This window comes from Mustela putorius, unplaced genomic scaffold, assembly GCF_011764305.1.
Source record: "Mustela putorius furo isolate JIRA1106 unplaced genomic scaffold, ASM1176430v1.1 tig00000929_pilon_pilon_pilon, whole genome shotgun sequence".
Lineage (NCBI taxonomy): Eukaryota > Metazoa > Chordata > Mammalia > Carnivora > Mustelidae > Mustela > Mustela putorius.
In genome coordinates this window covers 4,690,003-4,715,351 of record NW_025421520.1, presented here as the reverse complement: position 1 = coordinate 4,715,351, position 25,349 = coordinate 4,690,003, and the positions used below count along the sequence as shown (strand labels likewise).

Sequence of the window (25,349 nt, the reverse complement as noted above, 5' to 3'; positions counted from 1 at the left end):
GTAAAATACGACCAAATTCCAAGAAAAATACACCCAGTTTTAACCTATGATAGAAGATTCAAGTGAGGTATCAAACAGGAAAATCTTAAATATGCCATTTGTTTTCCCAGGTTAAAAAAAGGCTTTTGACTTTTTCTGTTGATAGAAATGGTGGCTTCTCTATGTAGGGACTAGGGAGCTGAAGGTGAGGCCTGCAACATTAGGGTTCGTGATGTTTACTTTCTACTCAACAAACTGAAGTTTTTCCTCTACATAAATCTAAAAACAAACTGGATTTATTGCACAAAATACAAATTACATTGTGAGGAACCCTCATAGATGACAACATTTTTCTTTAGCATCACAGTGTGTCTTCAATACCAGTTAAACCATACATCTGTGAAACTGCTCCTAAGAACAGGTAAGGGTCCCACCTCGCCATCAGGAACCAAATGCCCACAGAGGCCCACAAAATGCCCATGTCACTATCACAATTCAGTCAAGTCACGGACCTACTTTTCCATTATCCATGCAACATAAGACTAAGAAACACTAAAAAATAGTTTACCAAACTCCTCTCGACCCAAAATACAGGAAGCTATTGCATATTTTGACACTAGAGAATTTACATTTTTCTTGTCATTAAAATGAATTTAAAAAAAAAACGGTTCAGTGCTCTTTAATAAGGCATCAGGTAGCTTAGAAAGAACACACTGTAGCACATTAATCTTTTATTTTACATCTTGCATAGGTCTAAATGTTAAAAAATATGTGCACGAGAAAACTACAAGTAGAACAATAATAATTTTTTAACAAGTATGACACCTTACACTGGAAGCAGCAACTGTTAATTCTAAATTATACAGTATCAAAAAGTTAAAATTCAAACTTATCTTGTTAGAATACACGGTTTCCAGATCAATGGTCCTTACAAAAATTAAAACATATACTCACTATTATTTGACCTTTAGAAAAGTGCCCAAGCAGGACTTCATGCCCCCAGTTTTGGGGGGGGAGGGTCTGGGGGGAGGAGCCGGGCTGGTTCTGTGCATTCAGTCTCCAACTCTGAGCTCTGAGCTCAGGTCTCAATTGTGTTGGGCTATACTATGATGTGGAGGGGGGATAAACAAAAGATATATTTCTATCTTTTTTTTTTTTTTAATTTGAAAAAGATTTCTACTTGCGAATCAGGCACCGCTGCGTCGCTATATAATAAAAGATTATTCTGGGGGCGCCTGGGTGGCTCAGTGGGTTAAGCCTCGGCCTTTGGCTCAGGTCATGATCTCAGGGTCCTGGGACTGAGCCCTGCATTGGGCTCTCTGCTTAGCGGGGAGCCTGCTTCCCCCTCTCTCTGTGCCTCTCTGCCTACTTGTGAAATCTCTCGCTCTGTCAAATAAGTAAATAAATCTAAAATATATATATATATATTCTGGAAGACGCAGTTTATCATACTTAACATATACGAAAGGTTCTGTAAGAAAATAAAAAAAAGATGTAATGCCACCTGAGGTTAGATATATTAAACACATTAAATACTGCACTTAAATATTAAGTATCTTAGACTGGGTAAGGTGATAGTTTTATTGTGTACACAATGCAGTTAACCCTATACTATCACAGTCTTACTTAACAAAAAAAGAACATTTAATTCATCAAACTTTTTCTCTCAGCTTGGAACAAGTTCTCTAAAGCACTTTAGCTACATAATAGTTAGGGGCTTTTTAAAATTTCTTCTAATTAAATTCTAGCGGATTACCAGAAGAGAGATACTAAAATGCTGGTTAAGAAGCCAAAGACTTGACTTCTCCCTTTTTTCCTTCCTAACTGGGAATTAAACACAGGAGGGAATAGGTGGAAATCCTCCAACCTGCACTGAAATACTCGAATCAAAATGTTTTCTCAGGGAGTTTTCAAATTATATAACTATTTCAAAATGTGTTAAATCCTTATTACCACTGAAAAGTTTTACAGAGATGTATTTATTCTTAGGTACAAACACAATTTATGCAGAACTGGAATCAAGGTGAATTACTCTAGAATAACTAATAAAGTACTTAAGAAACTACGTGAAAAATCTGGAGAACCAAGGAGGCAAAGACGCTACCAGGGCTCCGCTGTCAATTAGCTTCCAAACCCAGAATACAAAACCTGTCAGACTACGCGTTCCGTCCTTACTTCGAACTAACTGTGGTTCCGCGATGAACGCGAAACCACGCGCATCTCCGGGGCAGCGGGCCCGCAGCCCGAGCCTCCAGGCGGCCTCGGTCGACCCCGCGCCCCCCGCCGCGCCGCGGGCCGCCCTGGGGGCGGGGGGCGCAGACGGCACGTCGGGAAAGACTCGGGAGCCTCCCCCGCAGGCAGGGGCTGCGGGCTCTGCGCACCGTCACCGCACAGTTCTGCACCTAAACCAGCTCACCCGAACTGCCCCCGAGCCCGGCTCAGCCCCGCCCCCGGCCGGAGCCAGGCCCCGCGCGGGCCACCCCGACCCCCGCCAGGCGCCCTCCGGGCTCGGGCCACCCCCGCGCGCCCCGCGCTCGCCGCCGAGTCCGGCCAGCGGCCCCCACGGCTGCGCCCAGACAGGCCGGACCACACGCGCGTCCGGCTCGCCTCCTGCGCCCTCGCCTCCTGCGCCCTCGCCTGCGGCTCCGAGGATCTCCCGCCACACACGCCCACCGCCCGGCGCACACGGCGCACACGGCCACACACCCGAGGGCGCTCGCAGGAGCGTGCAGGGGGAGGGGGGGGGGCGGCTCGCGCGGAAAAAGTAGATCCGAGTGTAGCGGGCGGGCGGCTAGAAAAGGCGGCGTGGACTTCCGCAGCCCAGACCCGGAACGCCGCTGCGGCCGAGCCCGGAGAGCCCTCCGCGTTAACCCTCTGCTCCCCGCTCGCGCGAGCTCCCCTCTCTCCCCTCTGCCCCCCTCTGCGGCCGCATCTCAAAGAAGCCAGCTCCACGCTGTCTTGGGTTACTCAATGAAGGCTCTGAGGGGCCAAGAGTATAAAACAAAGGGAAACAAACACGTTTCATATCATTTTGCATCAACACGTCAAGACCCTATATTAACCCTATCAGTAAGTCTCCAAATCCTTTCTCGTCTAATATCCCTGGAGTGAGGTCAAAACTGAAATATCAACCACCTAAAATGGTCTTCAGTGTCTACCAAAAACATCCCACTCTGGTCTCACTCCCCTAAACCCACAGCCTTTTTTTCCAATTTAAAAAGGAATCTTTCCTGAAACAATTCTACTTAACATGGTGCGACCATTTTTGTCAAATTCTTCTTCCTCTTTTTATTTATAGATGTTTATCACTTTTTTTTAAATATATGGTTTTGGATTTTTTTAACCACCCTTTCCAAACCTTAAAACAAGCATCTGTAATTATGGACAATTACCCTCCTGCTCAATAAACAAACAATTTCACTTTTCCTCCTCAAACTTTCTAATCCGCTATGAAGCTGGCCAAGTGTTTTTCTACTCCTGGCACTGAGCAAATAAAAAGAAATATTATGTAACTGTAGTCTATTTCTGTTGTTCTAATAAACTAACTTAAATGATGATTTAACAGGGGTCTTGGTTACCAAAGAACACTTATTCACAAATAAACAAATATTTTAGAGACTGGTCAATGGGGTGGGGGGCAGACAGTAGGGTAAATGGAAGCCAAGTTCCTGACTTTGTTTCCACAAATGCCAGGTGAAGAAATCTCTTTCTTCAGACCTGGTATCCTGTAAAAACTTACCAATTCAGATAACATCATATTTGATGTACTGTTCTCCAAATCTAAAAGGTTACAGTAACCCTACTGAACTTCAGAATGAAATTGAAACACTTAAGATTTAAACTGTAACCAAAAAAACAACCCTTTTACAAAGAGGCTGACTCCTAGACCCATACCTGTGTACAGACCGACAGACTAAAGAGACACCCAAGTTTTTTGGTCAGAAGCAAACCACTGAAAAATATAAGTCTATTCTTTCATTATAACAAAGTCAAACAATGTCATTCCAATAAATCATCTATAATGCACTTTGAAATTATTTTAAATGGCTTTAGAAGACACAATGCAAAAAGTTTCTAGTTTTTATTTCCACTGTAACATAATAGGTTGCAAACATGAATAAAATTCTATGCAGTTCAATTCCAAGATTTTTATTCTAATTAACTTCACATAAGTCTTTTAGAAAACTTTTGCAACAGACAAAACTTGCCAAAGGTGAAAAGTACTCAGTAAGATTTAACAAAAATGCTGTGTTTGCAGAAATCATTTTTATTATCATCAATTAACAGACTTCCTTCACTCAATCATTCTGGTTTTGAAACATAAACTAAGATGCTACACAATGGCTTTTTCTGTGTAATGGAATCTTGTCAGCAATAGATTAATTGACTACCATGGCTTTAATTAACTTATCACTTCCCCTCATCCACTCCATGGTTCCCCTCACTTCCCCGACAACTTCCCCTACAATCCTAGTATCACCTACAAAAGCAAGCAACAGAAAATAGAAGCACAGTGCAGTCAGGTACCTTATGGGAACAAGGGGCTGCTCCTTTGGTAGCTACCACTATAAATATTAAGGAAAAAAAGGAGTAGGAGTTAAAGGATACATGTGGTGGTAAATTTAGGTAGCATGTTTGTGACTCTCAAAGTGTTTAACCATTTTTCATTAACACTGAAATAAGCTAACTTCTCAATATATAAACTGACAGGTTCATTACTAGTCGGGTTACATTACAAAAAAAAAAAAAAATAGGAACAATACCATGATTAAAATTTAAAGGAGTTTCTTCTGTGGTACCCTACTAATTGAGAATGGGACTAAACTAAAAGACATTAAATGAAATGCTTGACTTTCCAAAAAGAAACCCTAATGGCATTGTTATCCTAACCTACAAATATTTTTCCTAGTTCTCTTCCACTAAGAACTGAATAAAACGGAGTAACTTACACAAAAGGTAAATTTTCTATATAGCCAATGGAGGCAGACTACTTACATCAATGTCTAAAAATGTTATATAGAGAGCTTAAATTAATAAGAAAAACACTGGGGCGCCTGGGTGGCTCAGTGGGTTAAGCCTCTGCCTTTAGCTCGGGTCATGATCTCGGGGTCCTGGGATCGAGCCCCACGTCGGGCTCTCTGCTTAGCAGGGAGCCTGCTTCCTCCTCTCTCTCTGCCTGCCTCTCCGCCTCCTTGTGATTTCTGTCTGTCAAATAAATAAATAAAATCTTTAAAAAAAAAATTTAAAAAAAAATAAGAAAAACATTAACAATTCCCTCCTCCAGTAAACTATGCACAAAACATGACTGAGCAATTCACAAGAAATACAAGTAGAGGGGTCCCTGGGTGGCTCGGTTGGTTAAGCCACTGCCGCTGCCATGGCTCAGGTTGTGATACTGGAGTCCTGGGATCATCTATGGCATGGGGCTCCCTGCTGAGCAGGGAGTCTGCTTCTCCCTCTGACCCTCCCCCATCTCATGCTCTCTCTCTTTCATTTTCTCTCTTTCAAATAAATAAAATCTTAAAAAAAAATAAAAGAAAGAAAGGAAGGAAGAAATATAAGTAGTAAATTTCAAGAATGTTCAGTACTCCTACTAATCAAGTAAATAAAAAATTAAAACTCAAGTCATTTTTCAATTACTAAACTAAGAAGATGAAGGTTTTTAATATACTATATATGACAAAGGTTCAGTGAAACTGGTCTTACCACACACTGCTGGTGACATTAAAATCTGATACAGCCCTTTTTGGAGAGCATTTTAAAATTTTAATAAAAATAGTCATTTAGTAGGATCTTACTGAGTAAGAGACACTGTTCTAAGGTTTTCAGAACCTGTACCCTCTTCAATTTTCTCAACACCCCTATGACAGGGATTTGTCATCACCCCCATTCTATAGGTGAGTAAACAAATACGGAGAGATTCCATTTTTTATACAAAGCCCCCAAGGAGAAAATCCTGGAACCAGAATCTCAGGCCCGGCACCCGGACACTATAGCACTCACCTCTACGGATCAAGACTCACACAAAGCTGCTTTCTTTTAAGCTAGTGATCCTGCTTGTGGAAATCTGTCCTATAAAAATAATCCAAAAATATGAAAAGGATTTTATCTACAAAAATGTCTGCCAAAGCACTTTACATAGTATAATAATACACAAAAAAATAATAGTATTAAGTACAGAAACAAAGGTGACTAAGGGGTGTTTACATCAGTTCACTCAGTGAAAAATTAAGCACCTTTCAAAAATGTTATCGAGTTTAACATGGAAATTTTCTTTCATATGCGAAGACAAAAAGTAGGTTACACAATTCTATATATACCATCATTAATACAACAAAAATACAATACGCATATGAAAAAAGTTAGAAAGAAAACATCAAAATGAGTGTCTTTGTTAGAGTGGAAAGACCTAAATTTTTATTTTTCTTCATGCTCCCCATTTTCTGTAACAATAATCTAATTTTTTATACTGAAAAATATCTGAAATAACAGATTCCTATGACTAGAAATCTACAGGTTCCATGGTGACAAAAGAAATTTAGATTCAAACTGAAAAAGACAACAATGTTTTCACATGTTTTAGTAAACAAAAGGATAATCGAGTTATATTTCAAAAATTTTAGGAAAGAATTATAATCTCTGTCATGGTAATGTTAAACTAAGCAAATTCTATTTTAACCGAAGTTCAAATTAATGCTGACCCTTCACTGTTCTCCCAAAGACCCTGAATGAAAAGGCCTACGTTTGACAGTGGCCTCTTAATAATACATGTAGGTTAAAAGTTACCAGGAACTGGATTAGGATTCAGAAGTACTGGGACTGGGAAAATATAATGAGATCTCGTATACAGAGATACAGAATTCTGGTGATAAGCACAGCCTAAAAATAACTCTAAAATTGGAAATGATCAGTAAGTTCTCTACCCAGCACCATTTTGCAGTGGCAGCACTGGCAAACACCAAGCATCTCAGGACCTCGGGTACCTGGGTGGCTCAGTGGGTCAAGACTCTGCCTTTGGCTCAGCTCATGATCCCAGGGTCCTGGGATCAAGCCCCGCATTGGGCTCTCTGCTCAGCGGCGAGCCTGCTTCCTCCCCTCTCTGCCTGCCTCTCTGCCTACTCGTGATCTCTGTCTGTCAAATAAAGAAATAAAATCTTAAAAAAAAAAGAAATCTCAGGACACTTGTCACCAACACTATGCCAGTGCAGTGCTACCAGACCCCGGCTACTCCTCCCGGAACAGTCCCTCCCTGCCCCAGGAAGATGGAGCAAAAGAGGAAGGAGCTAAACAGGGGTTAGTTGGAGGAGTAAAGGGTCACTAAAGAAGACAGTGAGTGGACTGTACAGTAAAGAAAAAGGAAAAATAAAAGCAGAGAAGCTGGGCCAGCAACAGAAAGGGAAAATAATTCCTGATTTAAATTAGTTACTTTGAGGAGAAAAAGTCTACACTCTGGTGCCAAAGGACTCAGTTTTGAAGAGATAAAAACCTCCATCTCTTTCTGCATCCAAGGCAGTTTCCTTCAGACAGCATGCTATCTTTAGAAGAAAGCTTTTTTTTCTTTTTTTTCTTTCTTTCTTTCTTTTTTTTTTTTTTTTTATTAAAGTAGGCTCCACATCCAACATGGGGCTTGAATTCACGCCCCTGAGATCAAGAGTCACATACATACGCTACTGACTAAGACAGCCATGTGCCCCAGAAGACAGTTTCTTATTCTGGAGGCTATGGAACTTCTACAAAGCTTTCAGAATAAGTCTCACTAAAACCTTCCCCTTAAATTACACAAATCTGTCTGTCTATATTCATGCATGCTCTTCTGAGAATGTGAGGACATATCCAAAGGAAAGGGATCTGTAACTCCAAAAAAGATGAAGAACCACCAAGATTTAATTTCCTCACACTATGATGATCTGATCAGTTGGGCAGTTTTCCTCTCTTAAACTTCCTGCTTAATTCCTGCCTATTTAATGTTAATAAAATTAACAAATCAAATAAAGTGCTTACAGTACATCAGACACCATTCTCTTTACAAACATTACTTTATTTAATTTTCACAACAACGCTGTGAAGTAGATACTATCATTAACCCACTTAGATGAAGCAACAGAAGCACCAAGAAGTCATTTGCCAAGTGTCGCACAGATGTTCTGTTTGAAAATGGTAAAACTTCTTGGGACACCTTGGTGGCTCAGTCAGTTAAGCGTCTGCCCTCAGCTCAGGTCATGATCTCAGCATCCTGGGACTGAGCCCCACACTGGGCTCCCTGCTCAGCGGGGAGCCTTCTCCCTCTCTCTCTGCTGCGACACCTGCTTATGCTCTCTCCCTCCCTCCCTTCTACTCTCTTGTCAAATAAATAAATAAACTCTCAAAAAAAAAAAAAAGGTTGATTTACAGATTCAATGTAATCTCGTGTATTGAAATAATGTGGTATCAGGGCACCTGGCTGGCTCAGTCAGAAAAGCATGCAACTCTTGATCTCAGGGTCATGAGTTCGAGCCCCATGAGGGGTGTAGAGATTACTTAAATAATTTTGAAAAAATTTTTAAAAAGAAATAACAAGGTAACAATTTTTTCTTAAGATTGATCTACAGATTCAATATTCAAAATCCCAATACATTATTTTGTAGAAACTGGCAGGCTAACCATAAAATTTACATGAAAATGCAAAAGACCTATAATAGGCAAAGCAATCTGAACAACAAAGTTGGGGGAATTAGACTACTTGATTTCAAAATTTACAATATAGCTACACTAATCAAGATAATGTAATATTAGGGGCGCCTGGGTGGCTCAGTGGGTTAAGCCGCTGCCTTCGGCTCAGGTCATGATCTCAGAGTCCTGGGATCGAGTCCCGCATCGGGCTCTCTGCTCGGCAGAGAGCCTGCTTCCCTCTCTCTCTCTCTGGCTACCTCTCTGTCTACTTGTGATTTCTCTCTGTCAAATTAATAAATAAAATCTTTAAAAAAAAAAAAAAGATAATGTAATATTAGCAGAAGGACAGACATACAAATCAACGGAAGAGTCCAGAAATAAACATGTTTATGATCAAGTGATTTTCAACAAAGTTGCCAAGACAATTCAATGAGGAAAGAACAGTCTTCAGCAAATGGTGGTGGAATGACTTTACATCCAAATGCAGAATAATACACTTAGACCTTACCTCACACCATATATAAAAACTAACACATCACTGACCTTAATGTAAAACCTAACACTATAAAAGCTTCTAGAAGTAAGCACAGATCTTTTCAATGGTAGGCTTCGCAAAGAGCTCTTAAATATGATATGAAAATTATAATTCCCTAAGGGCAAAAAATACTGATAAAGTGGACTTCATCAAAATTAGAAGCCTTAGCATTTCAAAAGACATCACTAAAAACTGATTAAGAATAAGCCACAGAGCGGAAGAAAACACCCGTAAGTCATGTAACTCATAAAGGACTTGTATAACAAATACCTAAAGAGGGGCACCTGGTTGGCTCAGTGGGTTAAGCCTCTGCCTTCGGCCCAGGTCATGATCTCAGGGTCCTGGGATTGATGGAGCCCCGCACTGGGCTCTCTGCTCAGCAGGGAGCCTGCTTTCCCCTTTCTCTCTCTGCCTGCCTCTCCCCCTGCTTGTGATCTCTGTCAAATAAATAAAATTTTAAAAAAATAATAATAATGTTTAAAAAAATACATAAAGAAGGTCAACTACAGGGGCGCCCCAGTGGCTCAGTCATTAAGCGTCTGCCTTCAACCCGGGTCATGATCCCAGGGTCCTGGTCAAGTCCCTTATCCCTGCTGAGCAGGGAGCCTGCTTCTCCCTCTCCCACTCCCCCTGCTTGTGTTCCCTCTCTCACTGGGTCTCTCTGTCAAATAAATAAATAAAGTCTTTAGAAAAAGAAGGCAAACTATGGACATTTTTTTTTTAATGGCAGTAGTTGCCAGGGAAGGGAAGGAAAGGATGAACAGGCAGAACGGAGCATTTTTAGGCAGTGAAACTGTTCTGTATATTACAATGGTAGATACATGTCATCACACATTTGTCAAACCCACAGAATGCACAGCACCAAGAGTGAACCCTAATGCCAGCTACAGACTCTGGATGATAATGATGTGTCAAAGGAAGCTCATCAACCCTAACAAATGTACCCCTGTAACAGAGGGTGTTGATAATGGGGGAAGCTGTGTATGTGTGAGAGTAGGGATGGTCTATGAGAAAATCTCTGTAACTCCCTCTCAGTTTTCCTGTGAACCTAAAACTGCTCTAAAAAATAAGTCTGATATGTGTACATATATATAATGAACTCTTATGACTCAAAATTAAGATACACACACACCCAAAATGGGGGAAAGATTTAAATTCATACCTCACCAAAAGAACTTATACTTTACCACAGAAATGGTGAATAAGCATTTGAAAAGATGCTCAACATCGTAAATCATTAGAGAAATGCAAATTAAAACCACAATGAGGTATCACTACACACCCACCAGAACAGTGAAAATCCAAAAGATTTACAATTCCAAGCATCAACAAGGATATGAACCTTCATACAACGTTAATGAGAATATAAAATGGTACGGAACTTTGGAAAAGTCTGGAAGTTTCTAAAAACGTTAAATATACACTAACCCCGTAAGCAAGTAATTTATATTCCTAGGTACCTATCCAGAGAAATGAAACCATTTGTCCAAAACATTTTCCAAACGTTCAGCAGCATTGTTCATAGGACACAAAACACTGCAAACAACCTAAGTGTCCATCAGCTGGTGAACTGATGAACAAAATGTGGCCCACCCATCCAATGGACTACCGCTCGCCAACATAAAGAAACAAACTATTGGGGCGCCTGGGTGGCTAAGTGGGTTAAAGCCTCTGCCTTCGGCTCAGGTCATGATCCCAGAGTCCTGGGATCGAGCCCCGCATCGGGCTCTCTGCTCCACAGGGAGCCTGCTTTCCCCTCTCTGCCTACGTGTGATCTCTGTCTGTCAAATAAATAAATAAAATCTTTAAAAAAAAAAAAAAAAAGAAACAAACTATTAATAAATGCAACAACATGAATGAACCTCAAAGACATTTTCCCAGGCACAGGTCCCCATTTGGTTGTTGGCTAATGGAACCTAGAATAAGAACCAGCTACCGACAAAAAAGATCTTGAAGTGTAATCTCAGATGTCAAACCTGGCTGGCTGTACTCCAGTTCCTAATCCACAAACTGAAGGCTCTGGAATTGGTGACAGTGAAGGTCTTTCTAGTTCCCAGGCTGGTAATTTGAAAACACAAGTTAGGCAAGTATTATTTCTTGATGAAAAAGAGTATGGAAAATCACTTTGGTTCTCACTCTGGTCCCTGTAACATGATGAATGGGATCTATACTGCCTCTGTACCATCTTCCCTGTCATTGCCAAGGTCATCTTCTAACCAAGTTACACTGTTACTCTTCTGTTTAAATCTTCAATGGCTCCCTACTGCCTACAGTGAAAATTCAAGATTCCTAATTCTACTTTCCCTTCCTCATTTTCTCACACACTAACCTGGACTTTTTTTTTTTGGTCTGCTGAGTTTTGTTTTTGTTTTTTTTTTTAACTTTATTGATGTATAACTGACAAAATCGTAAGGTATTTCAAGTTTACATCATGACTTCATATACATACACACTGTGAAAGGATTCCTCCCATCTGGTTCATTAATACATCACCGCACATATTTATCTTCTTTTTGTGTGTGGAAACATTTAAGTTCTACTCTCACAACAAATTCCAATTCTGTAGTACAGTTACCAACTGTAGTCACCATGTTATACATGAAATCCTCAAACTTTAATTCGCAGCTGCAAGTTAGACTGGAGTTTCTTGAGAAAGTGAAGACCAGAGTCAGACACACCTGGAGTCAAATCCTAACTGCATCACTTACAGACCACATGACCTTCGGAAGCAGCTCCTTCATCTGTAAAACAGGACCTAATGACCCTACTGCCTCTGCCTGCCAAGCATGACCTTCGGGGAAGATGGAAGTATCTGACCCATCATGGCCATGGACTGGTTGTTCCTCACCCCCTACTCTCTTCAGTAGTTTGTTTTCATTCTTCAGGACTTAACTCATGTTTTCACGTCTTCATTTCCCTGCCTTAAGTTCTTCCTTCCCTATCTCCCTAGCACTCTGCACAACGTCCCATCACGGGATTGGTCATTTTCTAGCACAGTGTGCACGGAAGAACTGCGGCTAGGGATCGGCTCATTTTGGTTCCTCCAGTGTACCGTGCATTGGAGATGCTCAGTAACATCTCCCTTGGGTAATTAATAGAAAACAAATGGACAAAGAAACCCAGACTGAAAATAAAACATGCTATAAAAACTGACTTTGAAAAAAAGGGGGGGGAGGGGTGCCTGGGTGGCTCAGTCAGTTAAGCGGCTACCTTCGGCTCAGGTCACGATCCGGGGGGCCTGGGATGGAGCCCCGCATCGGGCTCCCTGCTCAGTGGAGAGCTTCTCCCTCTCCTCTGCCTGCCTCTCTGCCTACTTGTCCTCTCTCCGCCTCTCTGTCAAATAAATGAAATAATCTTTACCCCCCCTCAAAGAAGATTTTAAGTCACCTATAATCTCAGTAACATTAAATCCCATTTTTAACGTTTGATGCCTTTCCTGCTTTCAGGTGGGAGAAGAAAGGAAACAGGCACGAAGGACAGCAGAAAAAGAAGCAGGAACCCAAGCCCTATGACTCCTGCGTTATTTCTACCTCTGCAAAATGTTCTATATATTTATTATTAAACACATCACCTTAATTAATATGTTCTAGTGTAGCAGTCTACCAGATGGCCATACTCAATTATAGGTAACAAAACATACTCCAAAGTGAAATATGAAATTCTGGATGAAAATAAATGTTACCCTCTGTGGTGTTTACTGATTGTCTTCACCAAATACTTCTAGTTCTCCCTCCAGAAATATGATTTCACTTCCCATGCTCTCGTGAAGTTAGGTACTACCATGTGCCTTTCTCCGGTCAATGAAAGGTAAACACAGCCGACATATGCCATTGCTTCCAGCCTTTAAGAGCCAGAGCAGAACCTACGATGTTCTCCTTTTCCTGCCTTGGCAACAGTGAAGGACAGAGATGGGGTCTCCCTCAGCCTGGATGCAGCCGCTGTAGAGCAAAGCTTCCAAGCCAGCCCATGCAGTACGCGTAGTACAAGCAAGAAATCAACTCTTGCTGACTGCAGAAACTAAGACTTGAGTCTGTCTGTTACCCCCACATACTCTAGCTTTCTGATACACACTGCATAAAGAAGTTTACTCTTTTTCTACATCATCCCAATCCCCAGTTTTGAGAATGTTGTGCACAAAGTTGGGACTCAGGTTTATTAGCAAAATTTTTAAATATAGAATGAATTTCAGGATATCTTAAAGGGAGGGGGGTGGTCCAAAGCTTACTTAGCAAAATAACCAAGTATTTTCAATGAGAAGATTTTAAAAACTGAAGTAGCTATACATAGAAAAAAGGCTAAAATGGGGTGCCTGGGTGGCTCAGTGGGTTAAAGCCTCTGCCTTGGGCTCAGGTCAAGATCTCGGGGTCCTGGGACCAAGCCCCGCGTCCAGCTCTCTGCTCAGCAGGGAGCCTACTTTCCTTCCTCTCTCTCTGCCTGCCTCTCTGCCTACTTGTCATCTCTGAGATCTGTCAAATGAATAAATAACCTTAAAAAAAAAGGCTAAAATATGTAGCACAGTATAAAAACCACAGCATGCTATCACTCCCCTATTTACCCAAAATAATCCTTCCTCCACTTCCTCCCCCTGCTGGGGCCAACAACAGGGCCTCAGGCGGGATTTCAAAGAACACCGCAGGTCATCACCCCCACTCCCCTGGGGTTGGCCCTCAGTGGGAAATCCATCTGCCCTCTCTAGTGGTTCTGTATTGTCATTCTCACACTCGGGAAAACCCAAGCCCCGGAGATAAACTGGTTGCCCACAGTGGTGCAGACTACTGGCTGCTTCTGGAGCGTTCACTCCCTCCCTACCAACAACACTCTCCATCCACTCGAGGCAGTCATGTACTCAGCGAAAGGATTACGTTCCCAGCCTCCTTTGCACCACACATGGCCATATGACTAGGCTCCAACCAATTACAAACAAGCTGAACCACGTGGTACTTCTTACAAGACTGTTTGGAAGACGGGAATTGTGCCCTGGGTCTACTCTCCCTCCATTCTACTTCAATGGACGTGGATGTGATGAGCAGTCCTCTAGGAGCCACCATGGAACGTGAGGGCAAAGGCCACATCCTCGAGATGTCCGGGCAGAAAGATGACATCACTGGAGTCACTGGTGATCTCACAGCGCAGGGACGCCACACCAGCACTAGTGCCTTCCTTCCAGGCTTTGATGGGAGAGAAATAAACCTTCCTATCCAAGTCATTCTTTTTTTTTTTAACATTTTTTTTTTTTAAGATTTTATTTATTTATTTGACAGAGAGAGAGATCACAAGTAGGCAGAGAGGCAGGCAGAGAGAGAGGGGGAAGCAGGCTCCCTGCCGAGCAGAGAGCCCAACGCGGGGCTCGATCCCAGGACCCTGGGACCACGACCCGGGCCAAAGGCAGAGGCCTTAACCCACTGAGCCACCCAGGCGCCCCTATCCAAGTCATTCTTAAAGGCAAACCTATGCTAGGCCTAGGAATATAACCCAGGTATCCTGACACAAGAGTCCATAAACCTCCAGATATGTAGAAGGTACCTGTAAAAGTCAAGAAAGTAAAATCATATCTTTTGAAAGCTGAAAACCGTAATTATTTTTTTCCATTACATATTATCTAATTATAGTCTGAGCTACACTGTGACAGCTACATTTTTAAATACCATTTAAATTCCCCAATAATAAAAATCTACTTCTATTTCGAAATACCTTACTGAAATGAGGGGCAAAGGTTAGGGGTAGCCTCATTCAACTATCTCAGTAAAAGAAGCTGAAAAACAATAATGATTTTTATCGTTTGTATCTCCAATAGTTTTTGTTTTTACAGTTTCTTAATTCACAAAATCATCTGCTTCCATTTTATACCGATACATAACAAACCACCACAAAATCTAACAGATTAAAACAACCACCATTTTATTCACTCATAATTTTGCAATATGGAAGGCCCTCAGCTGGCTGGTTTCTCTGCTAGTTTCACCGGTGGTCACTTTCGTAGCTGCACTCTACAGGGAATCTGACAACGGGCTGAACTCAGCTGAGACACTGGCAACTGGGCCTCTCTTCTTCACTGGGGTCCAGAATCCCCGCCTGTGCACATGGTCTCTCCAGCAGGGCAGGACCTACCTTCTTGCATGGTGACTGGGGCTCCCAAGCAGGCAAGAGTTAAACTTCCTGGACTTCTTAAAGCCTAGGCCCCAAACTAACACAGTGCCATTTTTGCTGCATTCTACTGGTTAAAGTGAGTCACAGGGCTAGACAAGACACGTGGGGAGGTGACCATACAACAGCATAAATCCCAGCAGCCATGGTTCACTGGGGGTCACCAACATAATAGACTACCTTCTCTCCCGGCATTTACTGTGCAGGTTAAGACCCTGATGTATGATCTATAGTCTCAGCTACCTGCAAAATGAGGGGTTAGATGAAGAGTTCTTAGAAGCTCATCTGGTTTTCCCATTTTATGAGTCTCTAAGTATGTAAGAGACTGATATGAGAAAAACTGGGGCATAGCAACCAAATTCAACCTTGGCAGAACAATTAGATGATGAGAGCTTTAAGGTAAAAAATATAATTAGTTCTTTAAAATTTACTTTATATCTAACTGGGTGTTTACTGGAGACATGTGGTATATACCACTAGGATCCCCAAGATCAGGAAACCAAGGAAGTTATTTGTTTATTGCTAGGCTCCACTAAAAGATGGAATTAACAAAATCACACATACTTCCTATGACCTCTGGCTATGCCGCTTCTAATGTAAATGATTACATGGAAATGTAAATATTAAAAATGACTCAGGGGACACCTGGGTGGCTCAGTGGGTTAAGCCTCTCTCTTCAGCTTGGGTAATGATCTCAGGGTCCTGGGATCGAGCCTCACATTGGGCTCTCTGATCAGTGGGGAGCCTGCTTCCCCCTCTCTCTCTGCCTGCCTCTCTGCCTGTTTGTGATCTGTCAAATAAATAAATAAATAAATAAATCTGGGGGGGAGGGGGAAGACTCAGTATGAAAGACATAAATCATTTTAAAGCCACCTGATAGGAAGTCTCAATTAGGAAGATCACTATGACCATATTCACAAGTTTGGACAATAAAAAATTTTTAATAATTCTGTAGTAACGGTACTATATATACAGCTTCGAGGGAACTACTTTTTGTTGTTCTTCATGTGTTCCTCATAATAAGAAACATTCTATAGAGATTTCTGCTGACCTAGCTTTTTTGTCTTTCTTTTTTGTCTTTATTAGGGACAGCTGCACAGAAAGGAAATCTTCATTGCCCCTCCCACCCCCAGGAACTACTACATTATCTTATGCCATGACATTCTTAGAGCGAGTTTGGTATCTCATCACTTGTCTGTCACTAACAAGTTCTAGGACATCAGGCAAATACTTGATTGATGACAACTCCTGAGAGCGGAATAACACATATTAACCAATTCTTGTAACAGTATCTCCTAAGTACAGCACTCAGTTTGTGCCAGACACTGTTGTAAATTCTACACATACATAAATTCACAACAATGCTACACCAGGTGTGCTGGAATGTGCACTCTGCAGACGAGGCAACGAAGGCAGCCAACAGTCCAGCAACTTCCCAAGACGACCAGTGAGTGAGTAGTAGGACTTGGATTTGAATGCAGGCAACCTGGTGCCTCAATCTGTGATGGACCCCAGAACCTGGTTTTCTCATTTGTAAAACACGACTATGGTTTTCAGCTATTGGCTTTTTAAAGAGGGGCCTGTGGGTGGCTCAGTCAGTTAAGCATCCAACTCCTGACTTTGGCTTGGATCATGATCTCAGGGTCATGGGATCGAGCCCGCATCCAGCTCAGCGCTCAGCACAGAGCCTGCTTGGGACTCTCTCCCTTCTCCCTGCCAGTTCTCTAAAATAAATAAATAAACAGTGCATAAATGTACATACAAGATTATATACGCCACAGAAGTATTAATGATGCTATGTATTCTTCCAAATAATTTTCTCTACCCAAAATACATCCATAGTTTGGGGTTATGTGCTCTTTACTAAATAGTACTAAACTTACTGCTTTGCAACTTTCAGAAGATTTTCACTCAAGTCAGCATATATATCACAGACATTTTTCCACTTTGGTACCGACAGGTCCACCTCTCGGTCCTGAGAAAAACTTCCTGGCGGTCCACTGATAGGTGTTTTGCTGTAGCCAATTCTCTATTCATTTTCTACTTTTCTCTGCTGCCATGAACATCCTCGCACATACTTGCCCATTTGTAGGAACATGTTCGGATTTCCTTCCTCATTTTTATGGGCTTTCTTGGTCCCTTCCCGCTGCACCACCATGTCCTAAGAGAAGCAAGCATCCCAATTCTTTTACTAAATTTCACATGCCCTCCGCATTCTCAGTGATTTCAAGGAAGTTACATCTTTAATCACCTACCCTAATCAAGCTCCTAAACTTCAATGCTACACTACCCAAACACCCCCAGATGTCTCTATCACCTCAACATCTATGGCAGAAACTTCAAAACTCCTCTTCTGCACTGACTGAAATCTCTCTTCTTTTCCAACCACTTTACCAACAATATACCATCTGCCTTGATCAACTCCCACCATGACTATTGCAATCTGCTGTTAATCTCTGCCTCCAGGTAACTCCTCTCTTCATATTATTACCAGGGCAGCTTTCCTAAAATAATTGCCAACAAATAAACAAGTATTAGAGTACTGACATTCAACTGTATAAAACGCACAAAGAATAAAAAGCAATTTAATAACGTTTCTGTCCTCTGGAAGATGGCAAACATCTGCTTTTAAAACTTTAATTTAAAAAATAAGATAACCTGGGTATAAAGCAAGAGTTGAAGACTTGTAACTTGCTCGTGGTCCACAGATTTTTTTTTTTAAGATTTTATTCATTTATTTCACAGACAGAGATCACAAGTAGGCAGAGAAACAGGCAGAAAGAGAGGAGGAAGCAGGCTCCCTGCTGAGCAGAGAGCCCGATTCGGGGCTTTATCCCAGGACCCTGGGATCATGACCTAGGCTAAAGGCAGAGGCTTTAACCCACTGAGCCACCCAGGCACCCCCGTGGTCCACAGATTAAACCTAACCCACAAGGGGTAGTCCCAAATAGTGTTTTAGATATTAACTGAAGACACTTAAAAAGAGAATTCACGTAAAATTCTAAGTTCTAAGTCTCTGTTGAAAAACCAGAATATCTAGGGGCGCCTGGGTGGCTCAGTCGGTTAGGCAGCTGCCTTCGGCTGGGGTCATGATCGCAGGGTCCTGGAATCGAGTCCCACATCAGGCTCCCTGCTCAGTGGAGAGCCTGCTTCTCCTTTTCCCTCTGCCTGCTGCTCTGCCTACTTGCGGTTTCTCTCCGTCTCTCTAATAAATAACATCCTTAAAAGAAAGAAAGAGAAAAGAACAGACCAGAATATCTAAAAGCAACATCTGACAGTCTCACATGGCAACTATCAGCCAGAACATTCTCTCATTTGCACCTGAGCAAGGCATAGATTCCTAGAACCCTTCAGGCTGTTTTTACTCACCATTTTTTTCCCCAACTCGAGGCCTTAAGTTATGTCAGCTGTCATTCAGGATCTTACAAGCTGCATGTAATCATTTAAATTACCTACCTGGTCCCTGTAAACAGTTTATAACCCCTGCACTACAAAGCCCGAACTCATTAGCCTGGCATTCAAGGACCATCATGGCACGGCCCCAAATCCCACATTAAGCCTCTGTTCTAGTCACACTCCACCAAGAAAACACGTTTTACACTTCCCGCCTCAATAATTTCACTCACACTGCTACCCCAGAACACTCTAACTTTCTCACTGCACTTGGCTAAATCTTATCAATCATTCAAGTTCTAACTCAAGTACTGTTTCCTCCCAATCTTTGCAGACCCCTCTTGGCCCCAGCGAACCTTCTTCCAGAGTTGACGGTCCACCCCCAACATACACTGAACATTTACATGATCTTTGAATAAAACATGCCAAATGCAAGACCTAAAAAGTTATAGAACACTACTTCCTGGACTTCTGAAGCAATTTCAGCATTTGTGTATCATACATAGTTACTGCTATCACAAAATTAGCAGCAAAAGCAAAGTCAAACAATTTTCCCATCTTTTACATGAGACTTTTTCCTAGACAAAGTGCAAAAAGAGCTGTGTCATTCCAGTTTCTCTTGTGTTCCTAAGTCCTTCCAATTCTGCAAAGAGAGAGACTGACACTTCCCATCACAAATTCAGAATTGGTCTTTCCACTAAATTTTCACACTAACCACAAACACACATTTATATGCAGGCCACCACCAAAGAGAGAGAGAGAGAGAGAAAGAAAAGAAAAAGAAATTGTCCCTATTTCACTCCATAACTTTTGCAACTCACACTGCCAAGAAGTTCTGAAAATAGACACTGTAGCACAAACATGATAAAGACAATTTTTTAAAAAGAGGAGGAAGGCATTAATCAGCTTGCTGGAATTAAAAGACGGGCCAAAACAATAAAGCAAAAAAGGAGAAATACACACACACATACACACACACACACGCACACACAGACCGGTAAGTTTATTCTATATCAGCTAAAAAATTATGTTGGGTTCAAACATCTCATGGATTAAAAAATGTATCAAATGGATAGAAAAATGTATCCAAGGTATCTCACACCTCCCCACCAGGCAAAAGCATAGACCGCATCTAATATCAACTGTACCTAAAAACTGACCATTTTTTGTTTTGGAAATGAGGTTTCATGGAAGCCCCTCAGTCATATCTGCAAGTGGCTTGAGGAAATGTCATTGGACAATCACTATCTGCCCAAAGGCAATCTGACTGTGGCCTGGGGAATACCAAGTAGTTATGCAAAAAGGTGGGGGAGAGGGGAAGGGTAGAATAGTGTTGTCACCCTGCAAATGGCCTCAAGATCTGGCATGGCAGAATTAACTGAGACAGTAGGAAAATGTATTAAACCGCTGTTTTCAGAATGGGAAAAGAAACGATTCTGATACTTTTAATTGTTTATGTAATAACAACCAATATGCCGAACATAAAATTGTGAGACTTACAACATACTCCCAAAGCCTAGAGACTCCATGAATAAGACCAACAGGACATCAGCAGACTGACTACAGTGAGGTCAGGTTGGAGAACAGCCGCCCTAACAGGTGAAAGGCTGCCATTCCTGGACCAGCTTTTTGATTTTCAAGTACATTAAAACATTTCAATGCCTATTAAGTGCCAGAGACCAGTAATTGCCAAAATTTCCATGTACCTAAATCTCTTTAAAAATAAGAAAAATAATTACTATCATAAAAATTAGAAAATTGCATTATCTCAAGAAGCATGAATAACAGTGGTATCCTCCAACTGTAAACTGTTCCTTTACAAAGCTGCGTATATTACAATGTAATACACCTTTTTATTACTTATTTCAAATTCACAGCTATGGAAATGATATTTTGTTGGGGGAGGGACCTTACAAATATAGAATAGCAAAAGTCATCGGCTGCAGAGCCATTTTTTTGCTGTCCCTTTGATTGACATCACTGGTTGTGCCCAATTTTCTACAACAATAAGGCTCAAGGTGGCTTTCTAATAACAGTAATTGCTCTCTGAAAAGAAAGGGGTTCAGAATATAAAGAGGTTTGGGGTGTTTTTGTTTTTTGTTTTGTTTTTTCAAAAAGAGTCAAGGACAGGGACGCCTGGGTGGCTCAGTTGGTTGGACGACTGCCTTCGGCTCAGGTCATGATCCCGGAGTCCCGGGATCGAGTCCCACATCAGGCTCCCAGCTCCATGGGGAGTCTGCTTCACTCTCTGACCTTCTCCTCGCTCATGCTCTCTCTCACTGTCTCTCTCTCAAATAAATAAATAAAATCTAAAAAAAAAAAAAAAAAAGAGTCAAGGACAGTGCCTCAGACATCCTATCCTTACCACCTGCTTCTCCACCACCCCCGCCCCCACACGCACCCCCATCCCTAACATTAACTTTGTTGACTTGGTAAAAAATATGGTAGAATGGTTATCTTCCCAATTTAGTAAAGCGAATATATATTCCAAGGAATCTATATTCCAAGGAAGGAAAAAAAAAAATCAAAGCTTTGGGGAAAGTTCCCTAAATATTAACAGAAAATCAGCCCTCTAGTATGTGCCTACTCTGTGGCAGGAGCTTCTTCACCAATGGAAAGACCTGCACCTCTGATAAAGATTATGAGCTACTCCAAATAACCAATTAGATAATCCTTACTGTTAAGGAGAACTTTCAAACAATGTAATTTCAAACAAATGTAAATTTCATTTTTGACTTCACATTTGGGCAACAGGAAATCCTTTTTTTTATACCTACTTTTCAAACTCAGCTATAGCTTCAGTTCAAAATTCTTAATTTTAGTAAACAATTAAGATAACAGTTAACCAAAACTAGTAACTATATAGCCTATGCTTTTTAAACAGAATAAGACAAAAATTATCTAACAGTATAAAACAAGAAAATGCTAAGCTTACTTATGTAATTATTAAAAATTCAAAGTATAATTAGCAGTGCATGGTTACCCTCTTTTTCTAAATCCAAAGAAAAACACATAAAGAAACTTTTAAGCAGTGTCATAAGACATTTTCTTTAGCACAAAACAACCCACTTACCATCTAAATAACATGCACAATTCAAAAACTTGTATCTCCATTGCATTTCACAAAAAAAAATATTAATTTTCATTCCTTAGGTAATTACTTGCAATCCCCTGTAATTTTAGCATTTACAAACCTAATTTACATTTGGTACACTGCAGTTTCACTTTCAGGATCTTCACTACCCAACTGCAGGGTCTTTTCTGCATGCATCCCCAACACTGTATAGAGAAACACAATTAAAAACCCTCCCATTTGCTTTCCAGCTCACATATTAGTTTCCACTTACATGTTTCTAAAACAAGCAGAGTCCACTCCCTTCAAAAGACACACGAAATTTTTTAAAATTCACTAAAAAGTTTGGAATCATCAGAGTTACCACAAAATTTCGTGTGAGGAATGCTGTACCAGTTCTGAAATTCAAGAAAGAAAACTCTCCTAAGACTTAGAATTGTACTAAACATGAGTAGAAATTATCAAATTTCTCAAAGGGGTACTTTTTCTTTACACATAAAATGAGATAAAAATAATACAGAGGTAATACCCCAATCCAACGTTTCTTTCGGTGCACCCAGGGGTTGCACTAATACAAATGAACTCACTTGGATCTCAGGGGAGCTATGCATGTGTGTTTGGCCTGTGGGTTTGTGTATTTGCTTGTGTGTGTGTGTGTGTGTGTGTGCGTGCGCGCGCGCCCGTGCTCGTGCACTTGCATGTGTATGGGTGAGGGGTGTGACAACAAATAGGTCCACTCTTCCTAGAGTAAGAATTTAAAAGCAAATCTAGAATATACATTAACCCCAAAATAATACTGAGAAAGAATGCAAGAAAGAAATAGTCAAAACGGGAAGCAATTAACTTAAAACCCTACTACGGCTGGACATGCGTGGCTTTAAAGGAAACAAAAAAGTGACGAAGTTTAAAGTTACTTAAAACTCAATCTTCCTTCTCCAAATTCACTCAATCGGGGAATAGTAAGGGCATTTTTACACCAGACGTTTCATTACAATCCTCGCCAGTGGCATAATAGACCGCAACTTTGTATCACAAAGAAGCCAGTGCAATAATGTATATTTGTCCTGTCCTCGTTTCTCTCACGATTTGTCATAGGTAGGTAAGAGCTGGAAAGAAAATATGGAGGCAAGCAAGTTAAAGGGCCTGAATCATTTTCACAGTAAAAGGAGAGCAGAGCAAAAAAAGAGAACTGCAGCCGGGGCTCCACGGGTTTGCCACAGCGCTGCCCTCCTATGCCTCGGTGAACCCCATTACTTCGACTATGTATCACCAAACATCACACTAATATTACTAAACCAGTGCGCCCGAGAGACAACAACAAAACACCAGGCTCTCCACGAGCGTGCCGCTCTCTGCGCGTCCCCGTGCACCCTTCCACTCCCGACAGTTCAATGAGATGATCCTAGCATGAAATGAGTAAGCACCACACGCCATTCTACAACTTCCGAAGGCGTTCGCAGGTCTCCCCGAGCACCCTCCGGAGCCACGAGCGCGGAGCGGCTCCCCGGCACCGAAACCGGTTTCTTAGTTTCCAGGCCAAGTGGCCGCAGAACCATTTTGCAAAAAAAAAGCATTCCCGGTCCTGGAGTAACCCCAGTCTAAGTCCTCGCGCCTGCTGGAAACCAAACGAAAGCCCTGGCCGAGCCGGTACCGGCTCCGAGCGACGACTCCGAGGAAGTTCGGCAACACTTGCATCTGTCTTCTCCCTGCACAAACGTGCTCTCGCTACTCGGCCTGCCGCGGGGATCCTGGCTCCGCTTCCAAAACTTCTGCACGCTCCGGCCGCGGCCGCGCGATCTCCCGGCAGCCGAGCTCCCCGGCGCCGGGCAGTGCGGGTCGGGGTGGGGGAGGGGGAGGAAGAAGTCGGGCGACTTCCTAATCTATCATTAAAGGACGAAAGCTCAGGTTCGGGGGCACGAAAAGTTAAAGGGGCAGCAGGCCGACAAAGAGGGGCGGCGCGAGCTCCTCCCGTGCCCTCGTCCCCCAGCGAAGCCGGCGGGGCGACCACCTGGCCCCGGCGCTTTGACAGCTCCGCGAGTGTCCCGCAGCGGACCGCTTTGTAGTTGACAATGCGCTCGCCCGGGGACGACCTGGGCGCGCTCCGCCGGGGCTTTCTGCAGTGACCCAGCTAGGCCGAGGGGAAATCGCCGAGAAATTTCTCCAAAGCCAGAAGCACCAAGAAAAGCCGGCGCCAGGGCCGAACTCAAAAGTAAAGTGTGGCGGCGGCGGCGGCGCGGGCCGTCGGAGCCCCGCCGGGCGGAGTGAGGTGCGGGAGCCCGCGGGAGGCCGGGCCGGGCGGCCGCGCAGGGGGCGCGGGGCGCGGGGCGGGCGAGCGCCCGGGGCCGGAGCCGCGCGGCCGGCGGGCCCCACCCCCACCCCGCGGGGGCGGCCGGGGGCGCGCGGGGGCAGGGGGCCGGGCGCGCCGGTGACAGCTCCGGCCCGGCGCCGCGGCTGGCTCCCGGCCTGGCTCCCTCACACTCAACTTACTTCTTTCTGGCTCTCTGGAAAGGGGAAGCGCCATCTTTGCGAGGCCGGCCCCGAGGTCTTTTGTCTGCGGCTGCGGGGCTCGGGGCCGGGGCTCCGGGCTCCTCGGGGGGTGGTGGCGGCGGCTGCGGCTGCTCCGCGCTCTTGTCCTCCTCCGACGACATCCTAGTCACCAGGAAAGACACATGGATCCCGGTCCTCCTCCTGGGGGGCTCCTCCCGCCGCCGCCGCCGCGGCCGCCGCCGCCGCTGCTGCTCGGGTTCCTCCTCCCCGGCTCAGCCTCTCGCATTTCCCGCAGCCCCGGGAGCAGCAGCAGGTACCGGGAGAGGCGGCAACATGGAGCGAGCAGGACACGCACTCACACACATACGCGCGGGCGCGCGCACCTCGGCGCGCAGGGGCCGGGCGGGGGGCGGGGGGCGGCGGGCGGCGGCGGGGGGCGGGGGGGGGGGGGGGGGCCGGCCGGCCGGGCGGGAGGTGCGGGCGGCGGCGGCGGCGGCGGGCGGGGCGCGGGCGGGGGCCGGGCGGTGCGGGCGGCGGGCGGGCGGGCGGGTGCGGGGGGGGGCGACGGAGGGGTGCGGGGGGCGCCGGCCGGGGCTGCGCCCACGCCCCTCCCCCAGCGCCCGCGGGAGGGAGGAGAAAGGGGCCGCGGCGCGGGGGGCGGCGGGCCCGCGGGGGGCGGCGGGGGGCGGCGGGCGGGGGCGGGGGGGGGGTCGCGGCCCCGCCGGCCGCCCCTCCCCCGCGCGGGCCGCGTCAGGCCGGGCGGCGGCGGCGAAGTTTTGACAGCTGCTCCAGTTGTTGTTGTGGGTTCCGGGCTGCGCGAGCGCCGGCCCCTCAGCGCCCGCGCCCGCCCTCCCGGGCCGGGGAGGAGGAAGTTTTGCGGGTGTGCGTCTACCGCACACAGACACACACACACGACCGTGGCCGTCGCGCGAGGGCCGCGCCGGGTGTCCCCCGGGCGCCCCGCACCACAGACCTCTCAAACTCGCCGCCGTCTCGCCCACACACGGCCGCCGCGACGCCCCCGCCCCCTCCCCCACTCCTCGGCCCCACCGCCCCCCGCGCGCCGCCGCTGCCACTCACAGGGCTCGC

At 44.2% G+C, this 25,349-nt stretch overlaps 1 protein-coding gene across 15 annotated transcripts in view; it reads right to left on the bottom strand.

The window, feature by feature from the left end:
• KMT2C (lysine methyltransferase 2C) overlaps positions 1–24,676 on the bottom strand; it is a 269,946-nt gene extending 245,270 nt beyond the window's left edge. For all 15 annotated transcript variants that reach the window (XR_006608481.1, XM_045086329.1, XM_045086334.1 and 12 more), the window contains exon 1: positions 24,261–24,676. Coding sequence is in view for 14 of the 15 variants with exons in the window: in XM_045086329.1 (XP_044942264.1) it covers positions 24,261–24,421 (161 nt within the window). In the remaining variant the exon portion in view is untranslated. The remainder of the gene's footprint in view (positions 1–24,260) is intronic.
• Positions 24,677–25,349: the final 673 nt, after the last annotated feature.